Here is a 27,349-nt window from a genome sequence, read left to right on the forward strand (position 1 = left end):
CAGTAAAGTGTGCATTGAAGCAAGACAATTCACTTCAATGTGTAATTATTAATACCCTGTCATGCAATTAAAGGGACTCATTCATTTTGGAAAGATGAGCAATAATACGGGCAGACACGGAGGGGTTGCAACCAGTGTTTACAAACCTGTAGCTCTCGCCTCCTGAAGTACTCTAGTCTGACACTAGGTGGAGACAAAGACTGCAGGGGAAGTGTAGTTTTATGTGCTGCATGCATATATGTTCTCTTTTTTTAATTTAACGCTCTACATATTCTATTAGATACAGTATTGGGGCTGAGAAATGCAGACACAACTGGGCTGTGTTATTTCGTGTTACGAAAGAGTTTTAGTAAACCGGTTGTGAAGGCGCGGTGAAGGAAGCGGGGTCTTTGCTTCCCACGGAGAGGAGGGTTTTCCGGTGAAAGTTTCCTTTGTGATTCGGAAGTGGTTGTGTTATGCCAACGCCGTTTATCCCTACAGACACAACACACAAGAGGCGACCATGAAAAGTAAGCGTAAATACATGCATCAAACAGATAACGTCACTGCATTAGCTAACGTTAGCCGAGTAGCTAACTGCTGGTCAGATATTGCATGCTAACGTTAGCTAGCTGACTTGGTGTGTCTGGCTGTCTGCATTCAACGAGGATGCAGATTATATTTTTAAATGTAGCCATCCTCAACAATAAAGACATCATTTTGTAGTTGTAACCTTCCACGCTCGTTATGTTGTTTGTGTGCAATTTGAAATGGTAGCCTCACTTTAACCTGGGTTTAGACTGTTCAGGTAAACTCCAACCCAGACAAGCTAACAATAGCTTAGCTAGCATAGCTGTCTGTGTTTTGGACACTGACAGCTGTAGGCTGCTGCCCCCATGGCATCTGTGGCAAGGCCTCCTGCAACGTGGATTCATCGATCCCCAATTATCAGTAACGTTACGCATTTTATTTTGTAGCCTTATTTACTCCACGAAGGCCTTTTTGCACATGCACATAATCCGAATCGAGAAAATGATTTTTGCAGGGAAAGAGATCAGATATCAGGTATTCTCTGTAAATTATTTTCTTTCTTAATTTTTCTTCAACAGAACCATTCAAAGCTCCTTTCTGCTGAAATGGGAAAACACCCCTTCAAGATTCAGTAATACAGGTAAGCAAAAAGCCAAGTTCCCATTCAGCCACCTTTTGCAGACAGGCGTGGTGGGGGTAACAATACGTCCTTTACCCCAGCTGTTGCTAACTGAAAAGGTATGGTAATTATTGATATGGGTTTTCTGTGGCTGTCAGGACACGTGCCCCTGTGTTTACCTGTGAAATTGTAACACATATCTGAAAAGCTAGTGGGGGCATGTAGACAGGAATGCTGGAGTGTACTGAAAGGCATTGCACCGAAACGGTGCACTGTGCATGTTTGAACAGGAGCCCCTTATGGGGAAAGTAAGGATGAGGCGTTTTGCAGTAAGCGTCTCTGGAAAACCATTGTTCGGAAGTGATTATGGTTGATTTCATTTTCTAACACCTGATATCCAGGTCACAGCACAGTCCTGAGTCCTGTTATTAGATAAATTATTGAGGCGTCATGTTATACACTGCAGAGATATAAAGCCACAGATACATTCTGATGTATGTACAAAATACAACATCTAATCCAAATAAAATCTAAGCAAGTTGAACTCTGTTATTGCTCGAACTATCAGTACAACATGCACCTCAATCAACAAGCCTCTTAGGTTTTTATTCTTATTTGATCTTGAAGTGGCTTTCAAAGTGGATTGTCTGGTTTTCAAATATACTTTATAGTGTATTATACTAATGTTAGTGTTGTTTGTACTGAGGATTTTATGTTGTCAACATGTCTGGAGAAATGGACCTAAACACCTTTTCCCCCTGTGGGATAATATAATCAAATTCTGACTAGGGAATTTCTGAAGTCAGAAAATATGCATCTCAAAGGAAAGTGTTGCATTCAGACAGAGATCACGTGTGACTTAAGCCCCTGAAAACAATTTATCTCTGTCAAGACACTGTAGCTTGCACGGTTAATATGCACACAGTATGTCCCACTGCAGTTGCAGGTAATGCATTATCCTGTGTTAGACAAGGTACTGGCTAGCCTAATTTCTCTGCAAAAATGGTTTGCTGTGCTGCAGCTGTCTGACCCTTAATTCTTGATTGAATGCCGGATTTTTGTGCCACTGAATTTCAATGAATGTTATTTCCTTTCCTTTCCAAACCAGTTTCCCGGTTTGTTTTTCTCAGTCATACTGCAAAGGCTTGTGACTCCCTCAGCTAGACTTGTTTTGGTTTATTAACATCTGTGACATGTGATGATTTTTAAGGGGGTAATAATTCTAATCAGGCAGAAATGTGCAGACATAATTCATTTCTGCATGCTTTGAGGATTTGCTCACAGTCACGGCAGTTCAAAGCTTTTAACTCGAGGGATATCAGGTGAGGGTGATAGATTTCTGTCATGTTTTTTTATATCACCATTTTATCTTAATGATCTATCAAAGTCTCCATTCCATACAAAATCCCTCTCAAATCCAAATGACAAATTAACACCTTTTCGTTAGTTGGGGAAGAACCCTTGTGGGACCTAAACCAGCTCGCAGGGCAGTACGACTGGGTTTTAAACCTCAATATAGTTTTGTCCTTTGTGTAACATTGAGTATCAAATAGTGTGAAGTTGGTACAATATCTGAAACTGTTTTAAATCCTATTGTTTCGGGTAAAGCTATTATAATCACTAAGCTTTTTAATAAAAACTGCACCTGTATCAAAACGTTCAATGATACCCTACAAGCCATCAATGTGACATAAAACATGCAGAAATCCTGAATCCAGCAGCCTCAAGTGTGCATGTAGCCCGTCATGTGGTTAGTGTGCTGCTGTTCAGACGTGTGTGCGCTGGTCGTTTGTGAGAAAGAAGAGTGACATCTCAGACAACGCTACCTCCTTGTTTTCCTCCTCGCTGTGCAGTAACCACAGAGCCGCATGAATCGAAAACACATATTTGCAGAGGAAGCTCGACACACACAAGCCAGCTGCATGCCTGCCTTTGTAAATAACAATGAGCAATGTGCTGCCCAAGTTACTGGGCCTGTTCTGTACGAGTGATTGAAAACAGGGAGATAACCAGGCTTTGACTTTACGCCAGTAAATCAGACATAAAGGAGCTGTAAAAAAATGTGAACTTTTTCCTCCTGACATCCAAACTTTGTTTTTACATCGCTGTGACTTGACTTGAGTTAGTTTGTACAGTAAGACCCATTATAACTTTAAACTCGAGCTCAGTTGTCCCATTGAGGACATTTGTTGTGTCGTAGATGCTACACGTAACACACAGACACAAACATCCACGTCTTTTATAGCTTCGCTTTATGGAAAATCCTCCAGCTCTGAGATTAAGTTGTTACACAACTTAAATGTAAGGACATCACAGGTTGTTAAGAAGTAAATGAAGAAAAACAATCCTTAAACAGAGCTTTGCCTTTCTAAAGCAGCGGCCACAGCAACTGTTGTAAAAGCTAAAAAATGCAAATTCTTCCCCGATGGCTGATTTAATCAGGAAACTCTGTTTAATAAGGCAGCTGACCTTTTTCCTCCGGACTATTCGAAGTCCAGACAGGTTTGTGTTGGGCCGTAGTTTCCCTTCATGCTCAACCAGTTTGTGTTACAAAGTACCTACCTGCCCGTCTGAAACACAATATTCTTCCCTGCAGTCACTCCTAACGGCTGCACTGTTAACACATTCTGGGTAAAACTGCATTGCAACACATGTCAAAACGTTTGACACATTTGGACGTTTAATTAAAAATTAAAGACATGTTATTGCTTAGCAGTTTCCGTTCCTCCAAATTAATAACGGGCCGTTCTCACAGAAGATACTTTTGACATATTCGTCACGATGTAATAGAAGGAGCTAAGTTATAGTTAAGCTATGTTAATGTTGTTAGCAACACCTGTGCTTTCTTGCTATGACAAAGCAAAATGTCTGCTGTGATCGGCCCTATTCTGAGAAAGATATTAAGTAAAACCAATATTTAGTTATTTAAATCTGTGTTTGACAAATACACATAGCTTGATCGGTGGCTTTTTAGTAACAGTCAAACCGTTTTATTGTCTTGAACGTCAGTTTGTTTGATTTTGCAGATACGATTATTAATATTGGGATAATCATGTGTATGGAGGCTATTATGTCTCTTGTAGCCCAAGTAGCTTGAGCAAAAGTAAATGTAAATAAGTTTGCTGAAAGCATGGATTGCGTTGGAAGCAGTCCTGTTTTAAAGTTATTTAATTGTATGTTGGATCTTTTAACCTGCAGATTAATGTCGGCCACAGAGGAAAATTCACATTATTTATATTGGACTTGATCCCAGAATGACGTGATTACAAAAAGATGGCTGCAACAGACTCAGAGTCTACTCACTTGTGGTGTATAATGTCTTGCCAAAGGTTCTTGTGGCTTTGTTTATGGCAGTGGTTTTGTTAATTCCCTTCTATATTTTGGTCTTTATATATTTATGAAATGTGCTGCCATGTGACGATCAACATCCAAGCTTTCTCTTTACATCGCTGTGTCTTGACTTGAGTTAGTCTCTATATTAATAAGCCTCATTTCAACTCTCAACTTGGCTTTAAACTCAACCTCAGTTGTCCTCAATGAGGATATTTGTTGTTTTGTACATGCAACACAGACACAAACATGCACATCTTTTATAGCTTCCCTTATTGAAAATCCTCCAGCTCTGAGAGTAAGTTGTTACACGGTTTAAATGTATGGAAATCACAGGTTGTTAAAAAGTAAAAGTAAAACAATCCATAAACAGAGTGAGTTGTGCCTTTTCTAAAGCAGCGGCCACAGCAACAGTTGTAAAAGCTCAAACATGCAAATTCTTCCCTGATGGCTGATTTAATCCCCTCGTCTAAAACCCTGCACAGAGACGAACGCAGAGGAGGAAAACAGTGGTGCTCAGTTTCCTGGGACTAGCTTATAGTCTTGTTGCAGCCTGTAAATTGCCCTAAGTATCATTTATCTTTATTATTTTATTTCATTGCTTTCCGAATACATAACGGTTTTCTAATGAAGTGATACCATCTGTCCTTTATTGAAAATAAATGGAGCATAGTAGGGGCTACAAGGACTTTAGAAATTAGACCCAAGAGCATATTTCCTAATCGTTATCATAGTTTATGCTGAAAAGCACTGTATTCTTCCACAAACTGACTCAGCTGTGGTGGTGCCACATTGCTTAAGCAAAAAGTCAACTACATAGCTTCATTTTCTAGATCAATCCATGTATTTATATAAGTTTTCTAAGTCTCAAGTCTCCAACGCACCCAAACTTAATATTGGATAAATAAACTAAACCAAATTGTTTTATTTTATTGTTTATATTTGACAGAGAACCAATGAACTTTTACTATTTGCACCTTTTTAAATGAAAAGTTAATTGTCCTAATATCACCCTTTTTGATTGGTCCCTAAACTTTCTCGGATGTCCTCTGTGTGCTACAGGTCTCCGTCACCCTGGCAGCGCTACACCCACAGAGCGGGGAGCAGCTAAGTCCTGGTAGCATGGAGGTCGCCGTCAGCCCTCAGAGCGAGGCCGTGACCACTGAGCTGCAGGAGCTGTCCCTTCAGCCTGGATCCATCCCGTGGCCTCTGCAGGAGAGAAAGAATGGTGAGCCTGTGGCGCATGCACACTGTTTGCTCTTTCCATCATTGGCACATTGGTCAGAGAAGCCAACACAATCTTCTTGCTATATTTTTTTTGGCGCAGAATAGCTCAACTACATCTGTCAAGCAATGTAAGGGCCAAACGAACAGTGCAATCACACTTTGCACGAAAAGAGCACCTCATAAGTGCTATGTAGTGTTTTGGCTTAAAAACAAAATGGTGTCCCGTTGTCCACTCACTTATTATATACAATTTCTCAAAGATATAATGATAAGATGAATTCATGTTGTATTAATAGATTTAATTCTGGCTTTAGGACCACTTTTTGTCTGAGCTGCTGAGTGAATGTTCAGCGCCTCCACTCTGCATGCTAACGCGCTCGCCTCCGGTTCAAGTGAATACTTTGGCGTAGTACAGTACTTCTCATCCTTCAGTGGTGGCTCATAGCCAACCTCTATTCCTTCAAACTAAAATCGTGAGCACACAGAACACGTTACACAAATTGTCTTAACTCAAACAAAAACTATTATCTGAGAGGCAGAAAGATCAACATCAGATGTGTCTGGATGTCTTGTTCATTTGTCAGTAGAGAGCCTATGTCACCGCAGAGGGTATTTAAGAAACCATGGAGATTCAAGTGCTCAGGTGAAAGTGGGTGTCTGTGTTTCTACGTACAAGGTTGTGTGCACTGACGTCTCAGCAGGGAGTGAAGAAGCTGCGGTACCTAATTGGTTTGCTCCTCTTCTCTGACCTCTTGTTACAGTAGATTAGACTGTGCTGCACGTTTGCTGTGTGGACTTAAGACTCTGTAGCCCTTTTTTGTGCCTCGGGTTAGTTTAAGAGCTGAGATTCCTTCACGCGTGCTGCAGCTTCCTTTTTAAATCGCGGTGGAAAGGATTACGTTGCTGCAATGATGTATTTGGTTCACTTGTTATTGGTTGTGTGAAACTAAACCAAACCAGAGTGGATGAATGAAACTCAGCTTAAGCTCATCTTACCTTTTGAATCTCACAAAGGTAAGATGAGCTTACTATCCTTTGTTGTCTGTTATCACAGAGTAATAGCTGAATATGCTCGGGCCTCTAGAGCTCAACCGATGAATTGGTTTAGTCATTCAGTTGTAACTATTTAGCGATACCACATTCATTGTTTAAGTCTTTTTTTTTTTAATTGGAAATGTCAAACGTTTGATGACTTTAGCTTCTCCATTGTGTGGATTTTGTTCTATGTCACTTTATGTCTTTTTGAGTATTTTGTATTGCTTTGTTGATGAAAGGTTCACTACAGATGAGCTTGCCTTGTAAATTCAATATCTTTGGGTTTTTGACTGTTGGAGACCTCACTTTGAGCTCTGCAAAATTACAATGGGGATGTTTCTCCATTCAAACATTTGGGCAGTTGCAGTTAGTCTGTGGTTTGTATTATGGTTTTTTTGCTCCAAGTACAAGCAATTGCTGGCTTGCAGATGTAATATATCTTTTTCTTTTACCCATAAAATCTGTTTCAAGGTTGTTTCCTGTTGTGGTTTTTGAAAAACACAAATCAAAAAAGAACTTCCAGTCGACTTGGTTCAGCTATGTAGTAGCATGTGAGATCAAATAGCATCTTTCTCACTAGACCAAGTCAAAAATACTCAGTTTTAAGCCAAAACTAAGGCATATTTTTGCAGTTACACATTGGCATGACTTACGTCAACAAAACGGAGCTTTTAAAATGTTGCATACACACATGCAGGCACCTTGCTTTATCAGAAAAGGCAGCCACATTGTCCATTGTGCCGAGCTGGGCGTTGGCCTCGAGGTTTTGTGGAGTCGCAGTACGTTGACATGCGGTTGGAGGGGAACATTGGATCAGGTTGTACCAGTAAATGATTTACCATCTTCAACGGGACCCAACAGTAGCGTAGCGTAATGCACAACACATACAGTACAAATCAACGATGACAAAAGAGTTGGGGCACAGTACAGCCGGCTTTAACCTCATGCTGCAATGAGATGGATACACACATGCAAGACTTGATTCATTTTTGCATGAACAATATTTCAAGTGATGTTTACGTCATTCACAACATAGTCATGTTACTGTGGCGACTCGTCACAGGAACATGTTTATCTCTCGGAGACACACAAAGGACTTTCCCACCCAGCCTAAGGCTGCCACTCCTGAAGTGAAACAACCCCTGCTCTTGTTAACCTACACACATTTCATCATGCTAGCGGAAAGCAGACATGTTGCTGCAGGCTCTCCTGCAGCTTATTTTACACAAAGATGCTTTCAGAGCGCTGGCGAGATGCGTTGCATGTGACGGCATGTCCATTTCCACGGGCATACATTTGGGCTGTGAAAAGAATATTAAATGCTCACATGGTAAAGCTCATCAAAGCCTTATCTCTGACACCAGGGTGCTGTGTGTTTACTGCACAAGTTCCTTCCTCAGTCACGTGTGTGTGTGTGTGTGTGTGTGCGTGTGTGTGTGCGTGTGTGTGTGTGTGTGTGTGTGTGTGTGTGTGTGTGTGTGTGTGTGTGTGTGTGTGTGTGTGTGAGAGAGAGAGAGTCAGCTTTGATTGAATACATGAAAGGCTGACGTAACAGAGAATGGCCTTAAAAGCATTTACATCACCCGTCATGTGTTCCCATCACGAACTTGTAATTTGTAATGGAGCAAACCAAGGTGTGACTGTTAATGTGACTGAGATCACTCGAAACTTTGAGGCAGAGGAGCGAGAGTGGGAGTGTGGGCAGGAGGAGGAGGAGGAGGAAAGGGAAGAAGAGGGGAGGGGGCGGTCATGTCTGTAATGGCAGTATTGCATAACTTCTCAGAGAGGGAACAGAAGGAAAGGCGAGGGGAAACGCGAAGCAAGGAGGAGGGAGCGTGTTACTGATACTTGTGGAAGTGAGGCTTGGCACCAGCTTGTTTTTTGTGTGTTTTTTTTTTCTATTTGTACTTTATAACTGGCTAAGAGTACAGAATAGTTACCAAAAGTTTTTTTTTATTTTAATTATTTTAACTACTAGGAGCAGGAGCGAAACAAAGGTGTTGCAACGGAGAGATCGTAAACCTTGGGGTGGACCTTGTTGTTCTCCACGGAGCGCAAAGGGGCAGACACGCAGACCTACACACGCCCTCTCTGTCGGGGCGTGCACACACTTGTAGACAGACAATCCACAGAAAGGCAATGTGAGGTGCACTACTACCTGTGGAGTACCAGCTGCCGGTGAGAGGAGAGCGTGTTTATTTTGGCTTTTCTCTTGCTGGACTTGACTTCAACCTTCTGCTGCTGCTGCTGCTGCCGCCGCTGTTGTTGTTTTTTTTCTTCACACTATTCATTGTGCTTGTTTGGGAATATGAGCCTTTAATCTTGCCGGGAGGGTGAAGCCTCCCCTCAGCATGGTGCAGAGGAAAATGACTATCCCGTCAGGTAAAGTTCATTTGAGTACACGCTATTGTGTGTGTGTGTGTGTGTGTGTGTGTGTGTGTGTGTGTGTGTGTGTGTGTGTGTGTGTAAAGTTTGTTGTGAGGTGTGCTTTAAGCTGAGCTTTGCTTACTACAGAAGCAGGTGTGAGCGCACGCATGTGGCAGTAAATGTTGGGTGAATTGACACTGCGGTCTTAAGACTTGGTATTCGGTTCTTGTTTGTGTGCTGTGCATCGATGTTACTAACTTTTAAACACTCTTTTCTGCAGACAGACAGCACGACTGTCAACCAAAAGTAAAAGCATATTAGAAACTTAAAGCCTTGATCACGGTCCTTAATTAAAAATGTGCATAATGAGGTGTAAATTTTCACTTTTCTATTTAAAGTAGATATAAACTTCAATTGTCATCAATGTTGTAGAGCCTGTATAGTGTAAAAGCAGTCAACATATATGTCTGAGCTCGTGGGGACCGGGCGGTGAGGTCAGATTTGCGAGGAACACTCTTGGGCCGGAGAGGGTGGAGAGAGGGGTCAAGAGGTGTGGTTGATGAATTCGGCTTTTCTCAGATAAAGGAAACTCCCCGCGGACAGACTGCAGGCCAGGATCCAGGATCCGGCCGGCCTGGAGAGTCTGGGTTTAACTCAGGGAGAAGGAAGAGAGAACACAGCCCCCGTTAGTCACAGACTCTGCCCCAGATTGAAGTGGAAATGACCTACTCATTTCAGTCAGAACAGATTGTCCCAGATCCTGTCACGGACTACTGACACTACTACTACAGAGACAAGAGAGTGGATCGTAAATGATGAATGCAACAAGACAGTTTTTCGGGTGTGTGCCAGGCAGCCCTGTCCTCAGGAAGCCCGAGCAGTGATTTTTAATCATTTGCCACTGCGGCTTGAGAGTCTGCAGGTGTTGGTTCCAACCAGCCACTACGTCAGCTGATTCACTGATTATTGCCTCGACTGTACAAACAGTTGAAGGGACTAATCAAATAAATTGTTTGCTTATCCCTCGTGTGATGCAACCACACAGGCAAGTTTTAATTCAACTGGTCCAGACTCTGAATACGAGATCCTGGCTGTGTTTATTGACTGGAAATATAAATGGGGAATTGTGTGGCTAAATGTAGATAAACCACCCAGACTTGTAAACATAAAAAGATAAAGATCACGTCCTTCTTCGTCCCCACCCCATTGCATAATGGACCGTAGCTTTTCCTGCCCTGTTGTGTCACTGGTGCTTGGTTCTGCTCGACAAGCGGCACAAATGATCAGTTTGTCATCAGAAATCCAAATCGAGAAAGAAATCTGGGTTTTCAGAGCGATTATTTTGCTGGACAGTGCAGTCCCTAAGATACTATAGCAATATATATGTGTGTGTGTGTGTGTGTGTGTGTGTGTGTGTGTGTGTGTGTGTGTGTGTGTGTGTGTGTGTGTGTGTGTGTGTGTGTGTGTGTATATATATGTATATGTATGTGTGTGTATATATATATGTATGTATATATATGTATGTGTGTGTGTGTGTATATATATATATATATATACACACACATATATATATATATATATATATATATATATATATATATATATATATATATATATACACACACACACACACACACACACACACACACACACACACACACACACACACACACACACACATGCACGCTGGCCGAGGCTAGCCTAGCCCAGCAGTGATTCAGGGAGGCTGATGGTACAGTTATGTAACAGATTGGGATGCTGCCAGCGGCAGAGGCCCAACAGCACTCCGTCAGGCTGAGAGTCGGAGAGGGAAGAATGAGATGGAGAGAGACTGAGAGATAGCAAGGAAGAGGAGAAAAGAGAACCAGGAAATGTAAAGAAAGAATGGGGACACAAGGAAGAATGGAAAAATGACACCATAACAAAGTACCGTACGACATGGGGAGGGAGGGAAGGTGTGTTCAAGTCTAATCCAAACACAGCAGCTGCAGCCAACATAATCCAGCTCCATGCATGCTTGGGTATTAAATAATCTCTGACAATCCAACACATAAAAACTGTTGTAATGGCAGCGGCATGTTTTGAACCCATGGTAATTTTAGTTTGAGGACATACACTACATGTCATCGAAAGAATCGGTACGTGTATTTTATGATAAGAGAATACCTGCGTGTCCGACCATAATAAACTGCATCTCAGCGGCGTTACGCAACGGGCTGAATCTAAGCATGTCGTAGGTTTCGGTGAACGTAAACAGCTTTCAGTCTAATAAACATCCACGCACCATATTTATGCAACGGAGGCGAGAGGCTTGAATCTTAAATGTGTCCAGAACTGCACACACCCACCGACTACGAATGACTCACCAGTGCACACAGACACACACACACTTCACAGCTCATGTCACTGCTGAGACCTGGACATGCACTCAAAGGCTTTGGTAGCCTTCCATTTTCACAGTGTCCTGACAGCACGGCATTTTCAACAAGCACCAACAGACTCGCATTATTTGATTTGTGATCCAGTAAATTCCTGGTAGATGATGAGTAGTGAGCGAACGTAACCGAACAGCTTCAGATCTGTAGCCCAAAGCTAAAGAATATGACTTTATCAGCATCGTACTCCTGCTAGTAGCAACAGGATAACGGTGCCTGCACCACCCGCAGGTAGGTAGTACAAGACCACTCATGTAGCTCAGTGATCTTTAAAGACACACACAAGCACACCCACGTATCGTTTAACACATGCATGGAGTGTGCAAACACACATTAGCCTCCACAGATGTTGCACAACATACATTTCTACTTTCTACACCTGTATACTCATTTTTGTAAAATCCCTCATGTTTTGGTGGGCGATTTGGGAACGGGTGCAGCACAGACACAGATATGCACATAAATAATCAGTGTTTGGTGGAAATTCATCTTGTGCTAATTCATCAACATGCTACGACATGATGTTTTACAATTCCCAGCAGTCTTGCATTGTTACGCAGCACAAGCTAGCGCTTGTTTGTATTTAAAAACTACTGGATTTACTGACAGCGTTTTGCTTTTAACAAAAGTGATTGCTTAAGGGCCAATTCATACCAACATTATCCACTTCAAACCGCCTATTTATTAAATATGTGAATGAATTTAGCACAGTTAAAACAGTTCCTTCTGTCACAGGTCCAAGCCTGGCGCTGCAGGCAGCCCTCAAGCAACACAGCCAGAAGACATGCATCCTCCAGTTTGTTTACTTTGTGCCTCGTCTCCAACTCAACATAGTCTGTTGTTTCTGAATAATAGAACAGCCATTAGCCTGTGAGTCACCTGCTAATACCAAGCAAGACACACTTAATGGTAGCTGGTGAATGAAGCAGAGGTCACCGGGAGCCTGTTGTGTGTCTTTAGAGTGACTCAGATGCAGAGCCATGTGCAGTAGGAAAGTCAGTGTCGATGGCAGCGTGAGGCGACAGCGTCGCGGTGCTGTAGTTCTGCAAGTCCTATTTTAACTTTAGCTGCGTCTAAAACATATTTAAGGATTCCAAATGTCAGAAAATCCCTGTAGAATAGTTTGATGTCCAAGGAAGCGTGGGAATGGAGCCGTCTTTCTCGGCCCACAAACGGGGAAACTTAGTTGATGGCAGTAGATCGCATCAAGTGTCACCAGACCTGGGAGAGTCCAGGCAAACCGAGAGGGCTCACCTCCCGTCTCACCAGTTTGTCGCTGTTTTACTCTGATGACATGGCCACCACTGTGTATGTGTGTCTGTGTGTGTGTGTGTCCACTGTCAGAGCAAAATTAAGATCACGGCGGTTTGTGCTTGCATTGAAATGGTCATCAGGGCCACGTGGTCACTCGATACCTCGTTCATTCTCGTGTTCACATACTCTTTCCGAAGGGTTTTGGACGGGCCTGTACTGTGTCTTTTATTTTTAGCTTCAGTAATGTGGCTGGCGGTAGCGCTGTAGAAACAAGCCAACTTATATGTTTTGTGTCTTTCATGGGGTCACTGTGAGGACAGCCTGCCACAAAATACGTTAACTTATCAGTGGGATGCATCAGCAAGGGAAAGAGTGATTTCTATCTGCAATAAACCAGATCTCCAAGCGCCTCACATGTCTACAGTGCTTTGACAAGATTGATTTTGAGATTCCTGTACATGAGGAGAAGCAATGAGCGCGCCGCATTTCTATGACATCATGTCTCTTATAAATGTAATTTAGTGTCCTAAACCTTTGTCGCCATTTAAAGGCATTGTCTTATGGAAAACCTGCCCTTTTGGTCTCTGAAGAAAATGAACAGCTCGGCTTATTTTAGATGTTGTATACAAGAAAGGAGTGAAAGCCTATAAAACCCAGCAAGAACACACACATACAGTCTCAGAGAGAATCTCACGTCCAGGTTAAAAACCCTCTCTGTCCACTTGCTGTACACATGCTCTTACCCTCACTTTGATTTCCTAGTAGTTCTCTTTATTTGCCCGTACTCTCCGTTGTGATAGTTGGCTTTGGCCTGCTTTTTTGTTGTTGTTGGTCTGCCCAGGGGTCTGTTGTCGTAGGATTGAAATAGAAACCAATCGTGAAGGAGAAAAGAAAGCAGTGTTTCCTCTGTAAGTGGGGCAGGAGGTTTGGGGGGTTTGTTCCAATAAAAAAATATTGTCAGATGTTCGAGTTATGCAACAGCCTGTGTGCATAGCTGCCATCATCACTGGACGGGGAACACCCCTCTCCGACTGTTTTTCTTCTCTCTCACCCTTTAGTCCTCTCTGAAAACCCCCCCTCCCTTCCATTCAGTGCTTTCTGGTTTACAAGGAAGGTTTATGTTACCAGATGCTAACAGCTGCCAGCTGGTCTGTGCCTCTCCTTTCATTTAACAGTTGGGCTCTTATAGATGATTCTCTCTCCTTCAACAGTATACAATTAGACCAGAGTCGGACTACTTTTAATTGACGAGGTGTGACAGTGTGACGGGTGCTCCTGCAGCATGGTGGTCAAAGGCCACTCAACAAAGAACCTTTGACCACGCAGTACCTTTTTCTTTTTCTTCACACACAACATGTCTTAGCAGTATTCATCTGGCTTTAATTTCCCATGTTGCTCTGGGTGTATCTGGTTGTGCAGAAGGCTCAATTGTTATTGTTGTGCTTGTTTTAAGCTTCTTGAAACCTCATAATCCAGGTTGCTTTTTCCCATTTAGTAGGTTAAATAAAAGCGTCCAACACTTCACTGCAGTTATGATGCATACATTGAGTAAAATATTAAATCCAGGGAACCTTGCACTGCGGCTGTATTCGCGGGATCACATACATGCAAAAACCCATCTTTTCAGGCTTCAATAATGCGATTGTCCCAGGACCAATCGGCGTCCTGTGAAGAGCTACGGACAGCTACAGGGGTGACTGAGGCGACTGTTCGTTCAAAGCAACATGGCGACTCCCGAAGAGGTTGGCGTAGATGCTGCAATAGCATCAGTTATATCTATATATGAGTATTGTTGTGAAAAGAAGAGCAGAAAACGCTATTAAAGGCTTTTCTTTGTCAAGAAAATGCTTTCGCTCTTCTTGCATAAGACATTTTATCACGGATGGTTCATCCAATCACTTTCCAATGATTTTTTTTGAAGTCTTGGCCCAAATGTACAGTTTCCAAACCATCTGGTGGGTCAAGTTACCCCAGTATGGCCAACAGCAGGTGAACATTCCTTCCACAACGTACTGTCTGAGTTAATAAAAAGGTCCATTGAAAAACACAACAGCAGCTTGCGATTATACATCTGATATCCCAGAAGGACTTGTACAATTGCTTCATCTGTAAACACATGCAGAGTTGTCATTTAGACCTCTTAAAGGCAGGCTTCCTATAGCACTGTTATTTATTATTTTCCCCTTGCTGTGAGCCCCTTGCTTCAGATAGTACAGGCCACATTCCTTCAGGGTCTATCTCTGTGCAGTTCAGTGGATCAACTCTATGAAATCACAGGCCTGATGTCAGTGTTGAGTCACCAGCAAATGCAAACAGTGCCGGTAAATTCCACAGACGGCTGGGGGGGCGGAAAGTAGAGGAAAAAACAACTTCTGGTTTTCCCCTGCTGGATTGTTAGTGGCTGATCTGACCTGTGGTAGACTGGCACGTGCCCTGGTTGTTGTTTTGTCAGTTCGGGGCTTGTTTGGTTAGTTTAGTCTGACGTATACTTCATCCATCTGACTCGAAGGACGTCTGTTCAAAACCCAGGACATCCTGGGAAGTATCAATATGATATGGGAGTATTTCTGGGTGTTTTGACAATGTGTTTTCCCGAGTTAAATTCCTCTACGGATAACAAAACAATAACTTTCCTGACACCTTAGTTCGGGTAGTATAAATATGTTGACACCAGAACAGAATATGTCAAACTGCTCTCTGCATCTGTTTCATAGAAAAGGTTGTGTAGCATAAAATTTAAGATGTATAAGGAAACATCTGGTCAAGCAGCCTGAGATTCAACTTTGGGAACACTTTTGATTACAAATGCTACCGACACATTTTGGTCTGTACTGAGTGAGGAGCGTGAACATGTAACGTGTTCTCATTCTTTCAACGCTGATGGCATGGTACACTCTCTCTCTAGACCTTTAAGTGAAAGAGATGCTGCTTTTCAAAGTGCTTTCCTTTATTGCCTTGTGATTGTTGTAAACTGCCAAGTGCAAATATATGTGCCCCGGACTTATCAGTGGTAAACCTTCCTTTAGCAATCAAACATAATACCTGCTTTGTAAGTTTATCACCTCAGATAAGGGTTTGATCCTTCGACACAAGGAAATAAAAGGTTTTACAATCCCAGCACCTTTCTGCTGAAGTGGAATGAGTTTTTGTTTTTTCAAATAATGTTATTTTATTTTCACCGGTTCGAGTACGACAAATGCCACGGAGGTGGCAAGAGATATTTAATCTCAAACATTCACAGCTACGGCTGGACGAGGAGGTCTGAGCGGCATTTTTGTCAACAGGAGGCACGTTGTTGAGTTCCAGTGCCAATTACACACGGAAACCCTTGAAATCCCTTAAATATTCCTCATGGGCACTTCATGTTTGGTTCACCTGAAACAGGCCTGCCCGGTCTTGTTTGTTTGTGATGAGTGGGGGAGGTTTTGCGGAAACTTCTAATTGTTGTGGGAAGGTTAATGGAATGTGGTGGGGTGATTGTTTTGGGCAGGTCCTGCTGGAGGACACGCCGTGCCAAGAGGGTCATTATGTTCCACGCCAAGGGTAGAAAATGGAAAACATTGAGACTGCAGTGACTTTTTTTTCCTCTCAACTTTAACCATTTTTTTTAAGATGAACAACTAATTGAAGGTCATATTTTGCAGCTGATTGGCTATTTAGTTTTGCAGCTATAATGTTTGGGGTTCCACAGCAACAGCACAGTCGACACAAAGGGACGACTGCCCTGTGCACAGTTAAACTTAGACTTGACAAGCCCATCAACTCTTCTTTTTCTATTAACGCCTAAATTATGAAATACTGCAGTATGTTTTGACTAGAGAAATGACAATGCACTTAGCCAGGCCTGAAACATTTAGACGAACGCCCCGTAGCTTTTGCATGCAGGTTGCTCTGCTCTCTGGTAAAATATCAATACCAAAAACCAGCATGATTAGATGTCATTTTACAAGAAAACCACAAATATTTCTGATGTTTATGCCCCCGGGTGGTCCAGGTTACATTGACCGACTGGAAGCTGCGGAGGAGTTTTCTATTCATTTCCACAACCACAGGAAGTCAGTATTTCTGCAAGACATTCAAACAGTAATCACATCCTGCCTGCTTGCCCCAACAGCAGTGTTTTATTTCTGTTTCAGAACCAGAAAGACTCAGATAAAAATGTCCAAGGCCAAATAGCCTAAAGCCAGAACTATGACAGATAATTTCTCTTGCTAGACCGCCCAGTGTTTTGGTCCTAATACTTAATACAAACATCGTGCTGAAAAAACAGCACATAGCAGTAGTACATTTTAGAATTGGCCGACCTCCAGGAATACTTAATAGTTAATAGTCTTTGCTCTGTTTTTAGCCGTGCCGGCAGCTCTGCAGATTGTTGTACAGTTGGTTCACCGTAGCTTTAGTTCGGACTGAAATAATTCAACAACAGTGCCAAGAGCATGACTGAACATGCTAAACATCATCAAGTTGGAACTATAATTGCGAGCATGTTTCTAAGTGTTAGCATTTAACTCAAAGACCAGCTGTCTCACAGAGCCGCGAGCATGGCTGTCGGCTCTAATGCTTCCTAGCTACTTCGTCCTGTAATAGGTCCTCGATAAATAGTCATCTAATTGTTCCTAGTTACTTCGTCCTCCATCCACACAAAGTACAGTTCAGTGTGGTCATGGGAAAGAACATAACTGTAGTTCCCACACACTACGACCACTCAGCCCTGAAACCATGAAACTCCCCTGCAAACTACTGCTTCACTTTGTTGGTCAAGGTTACAATTATCACACAACGCAGAACGTATACGTTCCTGTTTAGTTGTAAATTGTTGTCTTCTCATGATGTTTATGTTGCCACGGAAATCCCTGTGTCTTGTTGCGGGAAAACGATTGCAAAGAAGAAGAAGAAACTTTATTTTTTTTAGGATCAGTGGGCTTAACAGACTCGAGCCACGAGGATGAAAACAAACACACATGTTTGACATGTTTTGTGTCAGTTGATGTGTGTGTGTGCATGCGTGTCGCCGGGATTGGCTCAACCCACGCGGCGACATCCTAATCCCTGTGTGTGTTGTCATCTCTGTTTCCTGCCCAGACTGTGAATCATAACAGCAGGTGGACTTTAATCACACACTCATAACAGACAGTTATTGTCGATAGCAGTATCCGTTTGTTCAAGGTGTTGTCTGTGTTCTCAGGTGCCTTCAGTCATCCGTGTGATGGAGGTGTTCTGGTCTGCCACGATGTCACATAGTGTGCTGAGTTTACACATTTGATATTCATACTCAGGCCTTTGTTTTATTAATAGGTTGGCTCTTCTCTGCACTGTATGTTAGAGTGATATCAAAGGTAGGAAAGCAATACATCCTTTTGTGTCACGCCTCATAAAACATTGATTCAGTCCGGGGGAAATGCGGCTTAAAAGTTTGCGCGTGTGAGTATTTGCAGGCAGTGATTTGTGGTGCCTCAAAGTAACCTTACCCTGCGAGTGCACAGGTGATACCAAGCTGAATATAGCCGCTTTATGGCCAGCTGGCCTTGCTATTTAAAACAGAGCAGAGGGGCAGGGGGTGCGACCGGGGACAGGGACAGGATTAGGATGCTTCACCATTGATACTCCAGTCGCACCAGTCCAGTAGGATTCTCATTCCTTCTCCAAACATTTTTCATAGAGTCCCTGTTTGAATGAGACGCCTTTTCTCAAGGGCAGACTCCCCCCCCCCCCCGAATTGGAGTGTGTGTGTGTGTGTGTGTGTGTGTGTGTGTGTGTGTGTGTGTGTGTGTGTGTGTGTGTGTGTGTGTGTGTGTGTGTGTGCGCGTGTGTGTGATTCATCTCAGTATCAGATTTACCAGGTATCTCTGACAAAGGTCGATTATGTTGGATGAAGTCATCACTGAGCCAGTATGAGGTGTTTATAGATTTAACGAGTCACCATTTTTAAGAGCAAGCGTGTGTCGTCTGGAAAGTGATCAGAACAGATTCTCTGTGTTTGTGTGTTTGATGGAGAGGAGTTAGCATGTGGCATCCCCCAGACTGTAACAGTGAATGAATGGCAACAGCTGAGCAGGAGAACTTTATCGGCACTCCCTGTGTGTGTGTGTGTGTGTGTGTGTGTGTGTGTGTGTGTGTGTGTGTGTGTGTGAGTGTGAGTGTGAGAGAATCAGGAGGAGCTGCAACCGGAGCAGTCTCTCTGGGCGCTCTCTCTGCCGCGCTCACTGCCGTCCTCTCTTCCTCCGCCGCCGGCCTCTTTCCAGTGTCCTCGGCTCGGCTCCCATATTTCTTTTTCGTCCACGACTCGTCCTGTGGATTTCTGCCCCTCGTCTCTCTGGGAAATCTTCGCAGAGCACGGCTGTCGTGACTCGCCGGGCTCCCACTGCAAGGGAAGGAGAGAGCAGAAGGAAGAAGAGAAAGAGAGAGAGAATCTGAGCCGGAGCAATCGATTCCTCTGATACAGAAGAGCGAGGCATTTGGAGAGGAGAGGAGAGGCGCTAGCAGCATTTTTCCTTCACGTTTTGGTCTGAGAGGAGATTTTCTTTGGCTTGTATAGGGGTCATCCGAAGCATTTGCTTCACGTCCTTCCCTTAGAAGGAGCGGAGAGCCAATTGAGGGGACAGCTGTTGCAGTTTTGACACATCAAGGACTCTTCTTTCCTCCCTCTTCAGACACTATTCGGGACTTAGGAGGAGGACCGCCGCTTTTGAATGAGAAGTTCAATGTTTACAAGATAATTTATCTCCTCTCTGAATGATAATGCTGGACACCAACCATTGCCTGTCCTTCGAGCCCTCCCCCCCGGGCTCTCCTCCAATGGGAGACGACCTGGAGAAGGCTGGACTGATGCTGGACCATGACCGACTTATCTATTACAGCCTGAAAGAAGGTGCGCGATCCGGACCTGCACATAGTCAGTAGACACACACGATATTTGAAATGATTTGCGTGTATGTAATTCAGTCAACAGGTTCATATCAGGACTTTATGGTTTCACATGAATAGTTAATTGGGTTTTTCTAAAGTTAAGCGACTTGGTTGATTGACCTGTGTAGGAAGGAAGGAAGTCGACGTGGTTATCTGGTCTCTCTGATAAACCTTTTCAATAGACTATTCTGAGCACTATGCGAAATTTAGGAACTGTGTAAATGACTGAGCCTGTGGTGTTAAAGTCACATCGCACATTACTTCAGTCTGAAAGAGGCCCTGTGGATCCTAATGTTTACTCGCCAAACTCGTTATGTGCATCCGAGAGACCTGAAGAACCTGATGCTCTCATGTGCAAAGCCTTTTACATTTTTCTTTGTGTTTTTACTCTATTGTGCGCCCAATTCACATGCGAGCAGTCTTCTCTGATTCCTTTGCTGGCTCGTTGATGCGTTTCTTAGCACATCACCGCCACGTGTTTGTAGTTCAGTGGAATAGAGTGAAACCATTGGAGGAGCGTGCACAGCAAACAAAACAAAACAGGGACTCACTCACATAAACATTGCCCAACTAGCTACTAATATCTAATACTTTTTATGTTTTTTTTAATGAATTTTCTGCTTTTATCTTTTCAGTTTTAGTTTTGTAGTCTCTGCTGCACGAAATGTGATGGTGTGACACTCACTGTCTCATTTTTGGATTTCGATGTGATTTGGACCGATCTGAAATGAGACCAAGACAAACACTGTCTGAGTGCAGAGACAAAAATATATTTTTCCATTTTAAAGGGAAAACTCAAGGCAGCCAACAGTGAAATAATATCAAATACCAGCCTAATATAGCCTAATTTGGAATTGTTTGCAGTCAGTGCAGCAGTAAAATAAGCTTCAGTTTGTTTATAGCCCACATAACAAGCAGGGAGTCCTAGATGACAGACTACAGCTGAAACAAAACATTCCTATGAGGTTCAAGTGATTGGAGAGAAGGAAAGGAATTCAAAAGCACCATACATGTAGCAGCCTGCAGCGCCTTTAACAACAGCAATGTCACTGCGAACATGGCACTACAGCCGTTAGTTATTATTCCAGCTGATTTTGCGAATTGCTAACTTTTTTCTAAATTCTTCAAAGCAGCCTTGTGTCATGTCGAGCAAAAGTGTGAGTGAAAGAAAACCGCATGAAGCCTCTGAATTGGCTCGTCCTTCTTGAACTTTAAAACAAGTAGCATTCACTGCAAAGGCACTGGGAGGGTTTCCAAGGTGTGAATGCCGGTGAACTTGTTTTGTTCCTGCCCTCTAGCCTCTTTTCCATCCTCACTGATGTGTGAAACATTTGCTCTAAGCCACAGCGTTCATCATTCTGTTCAACAGATGCAGTCACACCGCAACGGTGCGAATGATGAGCTCACGCAGAAGAACACTAGCAGGCTTTCCAGCGCCAATGCCAAGCGAAAAGTTGGCGCAGGAGGTCCGCGCGACTTGTGTTTCGTCGGTTGAGTGTGTGGTAGCGTAATCATGTACTTGTATGTTTCCACCCTCGTGTCCACCATTTCACCCAGTCTGGGAGCATGCTGCCTTCATCTGAGCTGCTGTGGTCCTTGTGTGTAGGCTTAGCTTTAGTGTCTCTGCCTCTGTCCCCACTACTTTTACACCATCAAGTGTCTTGTTCACAAGTGGCAGGTCATGTATGTGATCTTTGTGCCGCTGTGCACACAGGATTCCTTAACCGCGTCTTAATACTGTAGGCCTTGAAACTGCATAAAATATTACTATCTTTCACTATTCAAACAACTACCATGCAACTTTTAGCTTTTTGATTATTTTGCGAGGGGAAAAAAAGACAATGATTTAAAAATAATCAACATTTGTATTCGAATCGTCTTTCTTCAACCGCAACGGCAGAAATGTTTCAATAATTGTTGTTTTTTTATTGTTGATTTTACTCTTTCAATGCCAACAATACATGGGAGAATATTCCTAGAGGGAGGGGCATATTTGGAGCTGAGAGCCACGAACATCTCTTTTCAGTAAAGAGAGCATCATGGTGACGGTGTGTTGGCAGCTTCAAAATAACTAAGTATCAAACAACTCAACATACACAGACAGACGTATTAGTTGTTTCCTGAATCTCTTTGACTCCACTTCTGAGCAGCGGTGCAGGCCTTGAACTGAGTAACAGCCCTCCGACACGCGTCCACTCTCTCCTGTGTCATCTGTCACCGCTAGTGTCAAAGGACTTGGGCTGGGACCAGTGGTGAGGGTAAAATAGCTTTATTTGAATTAGCTGTCACTGATCATCTTGCTCTTATGATCAAGGTAAGAGTTTTTGCAGTGGGCGAGGACGGACGGCTGCTCGCCAGCCAGTTCAGAACGCAGCATTTCTGCAGAGCGATGTTCTGCTTGTCGGCCAAAGTGTGTGTGCGTGTGTGTGCGTGTGTTCTCATTAGTCCAGGTCTCAATGGACCACATTCTAATATGATGCCTTTATCCTCCAGGGAGCTGGAAAAAGGTAATTTACAAATTATAATCACCTTGTAAGACAATGTCCATCGGTATTTGTACGTGTGTGTGTGTTTGTTGTTTGGTAGGAGGGTTTGGGCCGCGTGTGCGCCTCCGTTCACGTACGTGGGAGATGAAATAGCGTGACTTGCGGTGTTGTGATGATGCTGCATCATCGTGATGTTTGAGGTTTATTCTCTTATCTCTCTCACTCTGGCATCCAGTGAACGCTTGATTTTGAGTCATCAGCTGTGTGTGTGTGTGTGTGTGTGTGTGTGTGTGTGTGTGTGTGCACAACTTTGAACGTCTCAAATGCAGAGCTTACTTTTTGTTAAGGATTATATTAACGACAAACTCTGCCCTCCATGTGTTTAGTATTAGTTTTTTGGGTCCTTGCCTGTATGCTATTTGTCGATACTACTCTCTCTTATGATTTGCTTTTCCTCACATCAGCCCACAGTTTTATCCCCACTGCAGCATTTCACACTTGGCACCGTCGTGAGAATGTATGAGGTGTCACTGTGAGACTTCGGTATTCAGACCACTAGGACAATTATGGCTGATGCTTTTTCATTTTTATAGTTTTTTTTATTTTAATTTGTACAAACTGTCTCTGCTTAACAATTCATTTGGTTGATATCAGCCATCTCAAGCCACTGTGGCCCCTGGACTAAACAACTAATGCAACTTCCCGTTCACTTCCTGCCAGAGAAGAGGAATAAAGACAGAGGGAGTGCAGGAGAGAATACATAAGTGACTTGAGCGTCCTGTCTGTGTGAGAAGGAGTGTGTGAGAAGTGAGGCTGGGATGGAGTGAAAGTGTAAGATTCTCTTTCCCAGAATAAACCTCTTCCCTAGAAGTGCCAAGTGGCTTGGCATCTCATCCTTAACTCTGCCATGTGTGTGTCTGTGTGTCTGTTATTTGTGTTTGTTTGCGAGTGTCGGTTCAGGCAACACGTGAGTCTCCTCAGCGTTTGCCGCTGTGTTTGCCGCTGTGGGAAAACTAATCTCTCAGCTGCCGGTGCAACTTATACTTGAACTCGCCTGGCTGTCTCCCTGAGTTTGCACCTCCGACATGTTATTGCTTGCAGAGGAGAGTCTCTAGTCCCTCACGATGTAGAGCATGCTCTCTTAAATATAATCCAGCGGCGCTGGAAGAAGCCAGAGGAGCTTCAGAGGCAAAGAAGGACATTTATTTGCACGGGCTCTGACGTTAATGTATGGAAGTTGCAGCGTTTCCGTCCAGGCCTGGACCGTTTTGTCGTGACGGAGAGCTAACGCGGCAGCAGCTACGCAGGACGGCTAGCTGGTTCGCTAGCCTGTGAGCACCAGTGATGCCACTTTGTACGCAGGGAACAGGTGCTGCTTGTGTAGCAGACACGACCCCAAACAGGACAGCTGGTACACATAAAAGCAGAGTCACATCTGACTGGAGCGGGGGGGAAATTGTCTTTGTAATAATAACAAGTAAATCCTTCCGCTGATCCTATCAAACTCTGTGTATGTAAAACCAATATGAACAGTAAGTGTGCCACAAACTCACTTTCAAAACAGGCAGTTGCCAGTGGACGTATATGATCGATTACTTTGACCTGAGGAAAAGCGTCATGGTACTGTCGAGTGTGGGCAGTGACCCCGTCGTTCGCTTCTTGTCATGGGTGCTGTCTGACTGACTGAAGGGTCACTTCCCTAAATTCTCACAGTGCCGTAGTGAAACAGATACTGCAGCAAATATGGGTCAGTCTGCAGCTGTCCATATGTTGTTGTTTTTGTTTCTAAATGCATATATTTATTGGCATTTTGTTAGTAGAAATTCATCACATGCCCCGTCACCCTCATCCCACCGTGTCATCCTCTGTTCACGATCTTTTCTCAACGCTATCCTCAAATAAAATAGATAAATACAATGTTTTTTCAGCCATTAGCTTTATATTACATGGTTGGCCTGAAGAAGAGGGACAACTAGTTTTTCTTTTGGTATTATTAAGCCTGGGAATCCACAAGAATCCACAGTTTTGGGACATTATTGGTTGTTTGGCTGAAATTATTTGTGATAATGTGTCAAGTACATCTTTCCAAAATGATTATACAGTGTGCCCTCATCAGCATCGTGTTTTTTCACACATTGTTCTGGATTGTTGGCTCACACATGGTGTAATAAGGGCGGAGTTACATTGGTACATGTTGTCCATTCGTATTGCAAATACAAGAAATGTCATGTATGTAATTATTGTATAGACCACATATTGTGTTCTGGCCTGTTAGCCCATGACTTAAACCGAGGAACCTCCTGTTCACCCAGAGAGGAGAAAAAGAGGATATCTGTGAATCAGTTTCACTTCAAAGGTTACCGAGATGAGAACGACTGGGCTGCCCGATGCCCAGACGTGTCTGCAGAAAGTTGAACATGGTCCTCCTCCTCTCGTCCACCGCGTTGTTCCTTAAAACTCTCCGTGTTATCTAACAAGAGCTTCCTGTTTTAAAATGACAGTGCGATCATATGCACCATATTTTTTTCCCTCGAATGGAGGCTGGTCTTGTTTCAGTCTTCATTCTAACCCCCCTCCTTTTTCTGGTTCATCTCATCTTTTTTACTTAAATATTTTTTATAAAATTTTCGTGTTCATCAGCGCACACTTGGAACAAAATATATATATATATATATATATATATTTTTTAAACTCGAGAAACAGGAAGTGTGTAGTAAGCGGCTCACAGCCCAACTTGTACCCGCCTCCAAGCTTTAAAAAAAAAACCAAGAAAGAAGGGGGAAATGAGAGGATGAATGTGGCGTCAGAGTGCACATCCTCTTCATGTCAGTCCAAACGCATTCGGGTTCTTGTGAATGGTTATGTACGTGAACGAAGCAGGTGGACTTCTGAGCAGTCGTCGATGAAGACAACAAGGAAGCTTCAAGCGCTCAGACCTCCATCGCTGCAGTTTCTTACTCTCACCGGCCGTCACTGACTCTCTCTTCTCCTCTCTCTGCTCCCTCACCTCTCCGGTCTCCATGCAGTCCTCCAGCTCAAACTCCAGCAGAGACGTACAAGAGAGGAACTGGTCAGCCAAGGGATCATGCCACGTAAGTCTCAGCTTTAAGTCTCTTCGTTCAAATGTACTGTTTTCTGCAAATGTCCATGTTGTAGTTCCCTGTTAACGTATAGACCTTAGGGTATAATGTTCCATGTACAATCATCTGCAGGGATGCACATGCTCTATACACACCACAGAAAAACCTCAAACTGAAGTACTTGCCTAGAGATTTGGTGTTGGAGTGTGTAGCGCAGCGGCATAGTTTTGTATTTAGCATGTGGAGGGTCTTACTATTATGATGCTTGACAGAAACTAAAGTTGGCAAATCGAGCATTGTGTCTGGGCCTTTGAGCCGAGTCAAACTGTTAACCCTTTCCTGATGCGACGGTATCAGTCGTCTTGTCAGTCCCTGTCAGAGATTGATTGGATTGTCTTCCACTGTTGACGTCAGCGTATCTTCAGTATATGTTATGGAGGTTGAGATGTTGCATCCAGGTCTCTTATATACAACAGTTAATGGTAGTGTGTTCTGAATGTGTCACATTTGTTGGTGTCTTTGCACCACTTTGTGTTATCAAATGGGGCAGCTTCCTCTTCTCTTTCCACTTCCTGTTTCAGAGTTCCGCACATCGCAATAGGCAGAGATATTTATTTTGTATTTTCCTCTGTTTCTGTGTCAAACGTGGTTGAGGGCGGTCGGTACCAGGCTTCTTTTTTTAGGTTTTGTTCTTTTCTAAAAAAGAAAACACACCTATCCATCGTCATACAGTGTATTACAGCTCCTGGAGACAAAGTCTACAGTAGAAACCTGAAGGGGTTAAGCCCAGTTCAGATAGAGAAACTAAAGAAACCAAGAAGTGCTGCCTGTCCTCAAAAGTCAGACGTTTTGTAGCTGTTGTATTCTACCACTGCTGTTGGTTAGTCGTAATATAACCCTGGACTAATTCGTTGGCATATCAGTCTATTAACAATGGGCTTAAAATGGCTAATCTGTCTTGTCCTTCGTTTAAAAGCATGGGTTAGGCATGAAAGAACGCACCAGAGTGGACACCTGGACCAGGTGCTTGTTCAAGTGGCCAGCATGGAGTCTCACACCTGGCAACATTTAGTATTTACAGGTTCCTACTTTGTTCCTTAGGATTTGACCCACCAGATGATTTGTTACAGAGATACATCTGAGAGTCAACTATTGAATTTTAAGGGCTGGCACTTTTTAAAACAATGCTTGGCAGGGGATTGGATGACTGATCCGTCAATCAAATTTGCTGAAGCCAGTCAAAAGAGGAGCAGAAACACCCTTTTCCATTTTAAAAAAAGCTTTCAGTGCTGTTCTTTGTCCTACTTAAAATACGTTTCAGTTCTGACATAACTGATGCTTTTGAGCTGCTTCATCGACCAACACGTGACACTATTGTTGGCTGTCAACGATCATAAAAACTGCTAAAGATTAAAGAACATGCATCACTTATTAACTTTCAATGAAATCATTTCATGACGTCTCCAAATTGTGATCTATATCAATAATGGCATAGTAATAATAATACTAATGGTAAATAGTCTGGTTCTTATCACTAATAGACATGTTAAGGACTATGTTGCTCTGCTGTAAAGGAGATCGTGGGAACTGATGAAGGGTCAGTGTCACTGTGGTATCAAATTATCACACTAGTTTTGCAGTTGTAGGTGGGGTGAGTTAGTAACTTTCCACCCTCCCTCTCTCAGTAACCGCTGCTGGGTTTCAAGCAGGGCCCTTGAACTCCTTCTTGCTGCAGTGAGGCTCCTAAGTGGCTGCTGTTGTCCTGTGTTAACATGTGAAGCAGGCTGTTCTGGACAAGAGAGCACAAGAGATTAGCAGAAGTTAAATGCAGATATCTGGGTGAATGAGCAGTGACGGGGCTCCTGTGTCTTGTGGTTACTCGTGTTTTTTCGAATGAAAGACAAGAGTTTCTATTGCAACAGCTGAGATATTTTGTATAGATTGTGTCTGTGTCTCTGTATTCATGTTCCCTTTAAGCAAAACTGATTTGAAAAGGCTTCGTCTCTGTCGAAGGAGCTCAGTTCCACTTTACATGTTCAGATAATTTTCTGAATTAAATCTTATGAGGAGCGTTTTTATATCAATAGTTCATTTTTAGAA

At 43.1% G+C, this 27,349-nt stretch overlaps 1 protein-coding gene across 11 annotated transcripts in view; it reads left to right on the top strand.

Moving 5' to 3' along the window:
- The first annotated feature begins 217 nt into the window (after positions 1 to 217).
- mrtfab (myocardin related transcription factor Ab) overlaps positions 218 to 27,349 on the top strand; it is a 38,885-nt gene continuing 11,753 nt past the window's right edge. For 6 of the 11 annotated variants that reach the window (XM_068583039.1, XM_068583041.1, XM_068583046.1 and 3 more), the window contains exons 1-2: positions 18,893 to 19,669; positions 25,196 to 25,261. In XM_068583039.1, the coding sequence (XP_068439140.1) occupies positions 19,510 to 19,669; positions 25,196 to 25,261 (226 nt within the window). In that variant the 5' untranslated portion in view covers positions 18,893 to 19,509. Of the gene's footprint in view, positions 510 to 1,088; positions 1,151 to 5,521; positions 5,688 to 9,003; positions 9,104 to 18,892; positions 19,670 to 25,195; positions 25,262 to 27,349 lie in introns of those variants that run through there. The other 5 variants (XM_068583043.1, XM_068583050.1, XM_068583049.1 and 2 more) reach the window with 3 other exon arrangements.

Source organism: Clinocottus analis, unplaced genomic scaffold, assembly GCF_023055335.1.
Source record: "Clinocottus analis isolate CAN_PGR_092001 unplaced genomic scaffold, fCliAna1.0.p SCAF_19, whole genome shotgun sequence".
NCBI lineage: Eukaryota > Metazoa > Chordata > Actinopteri > Perciformes > Cottidae > Clinocottus > Clinocottus analis.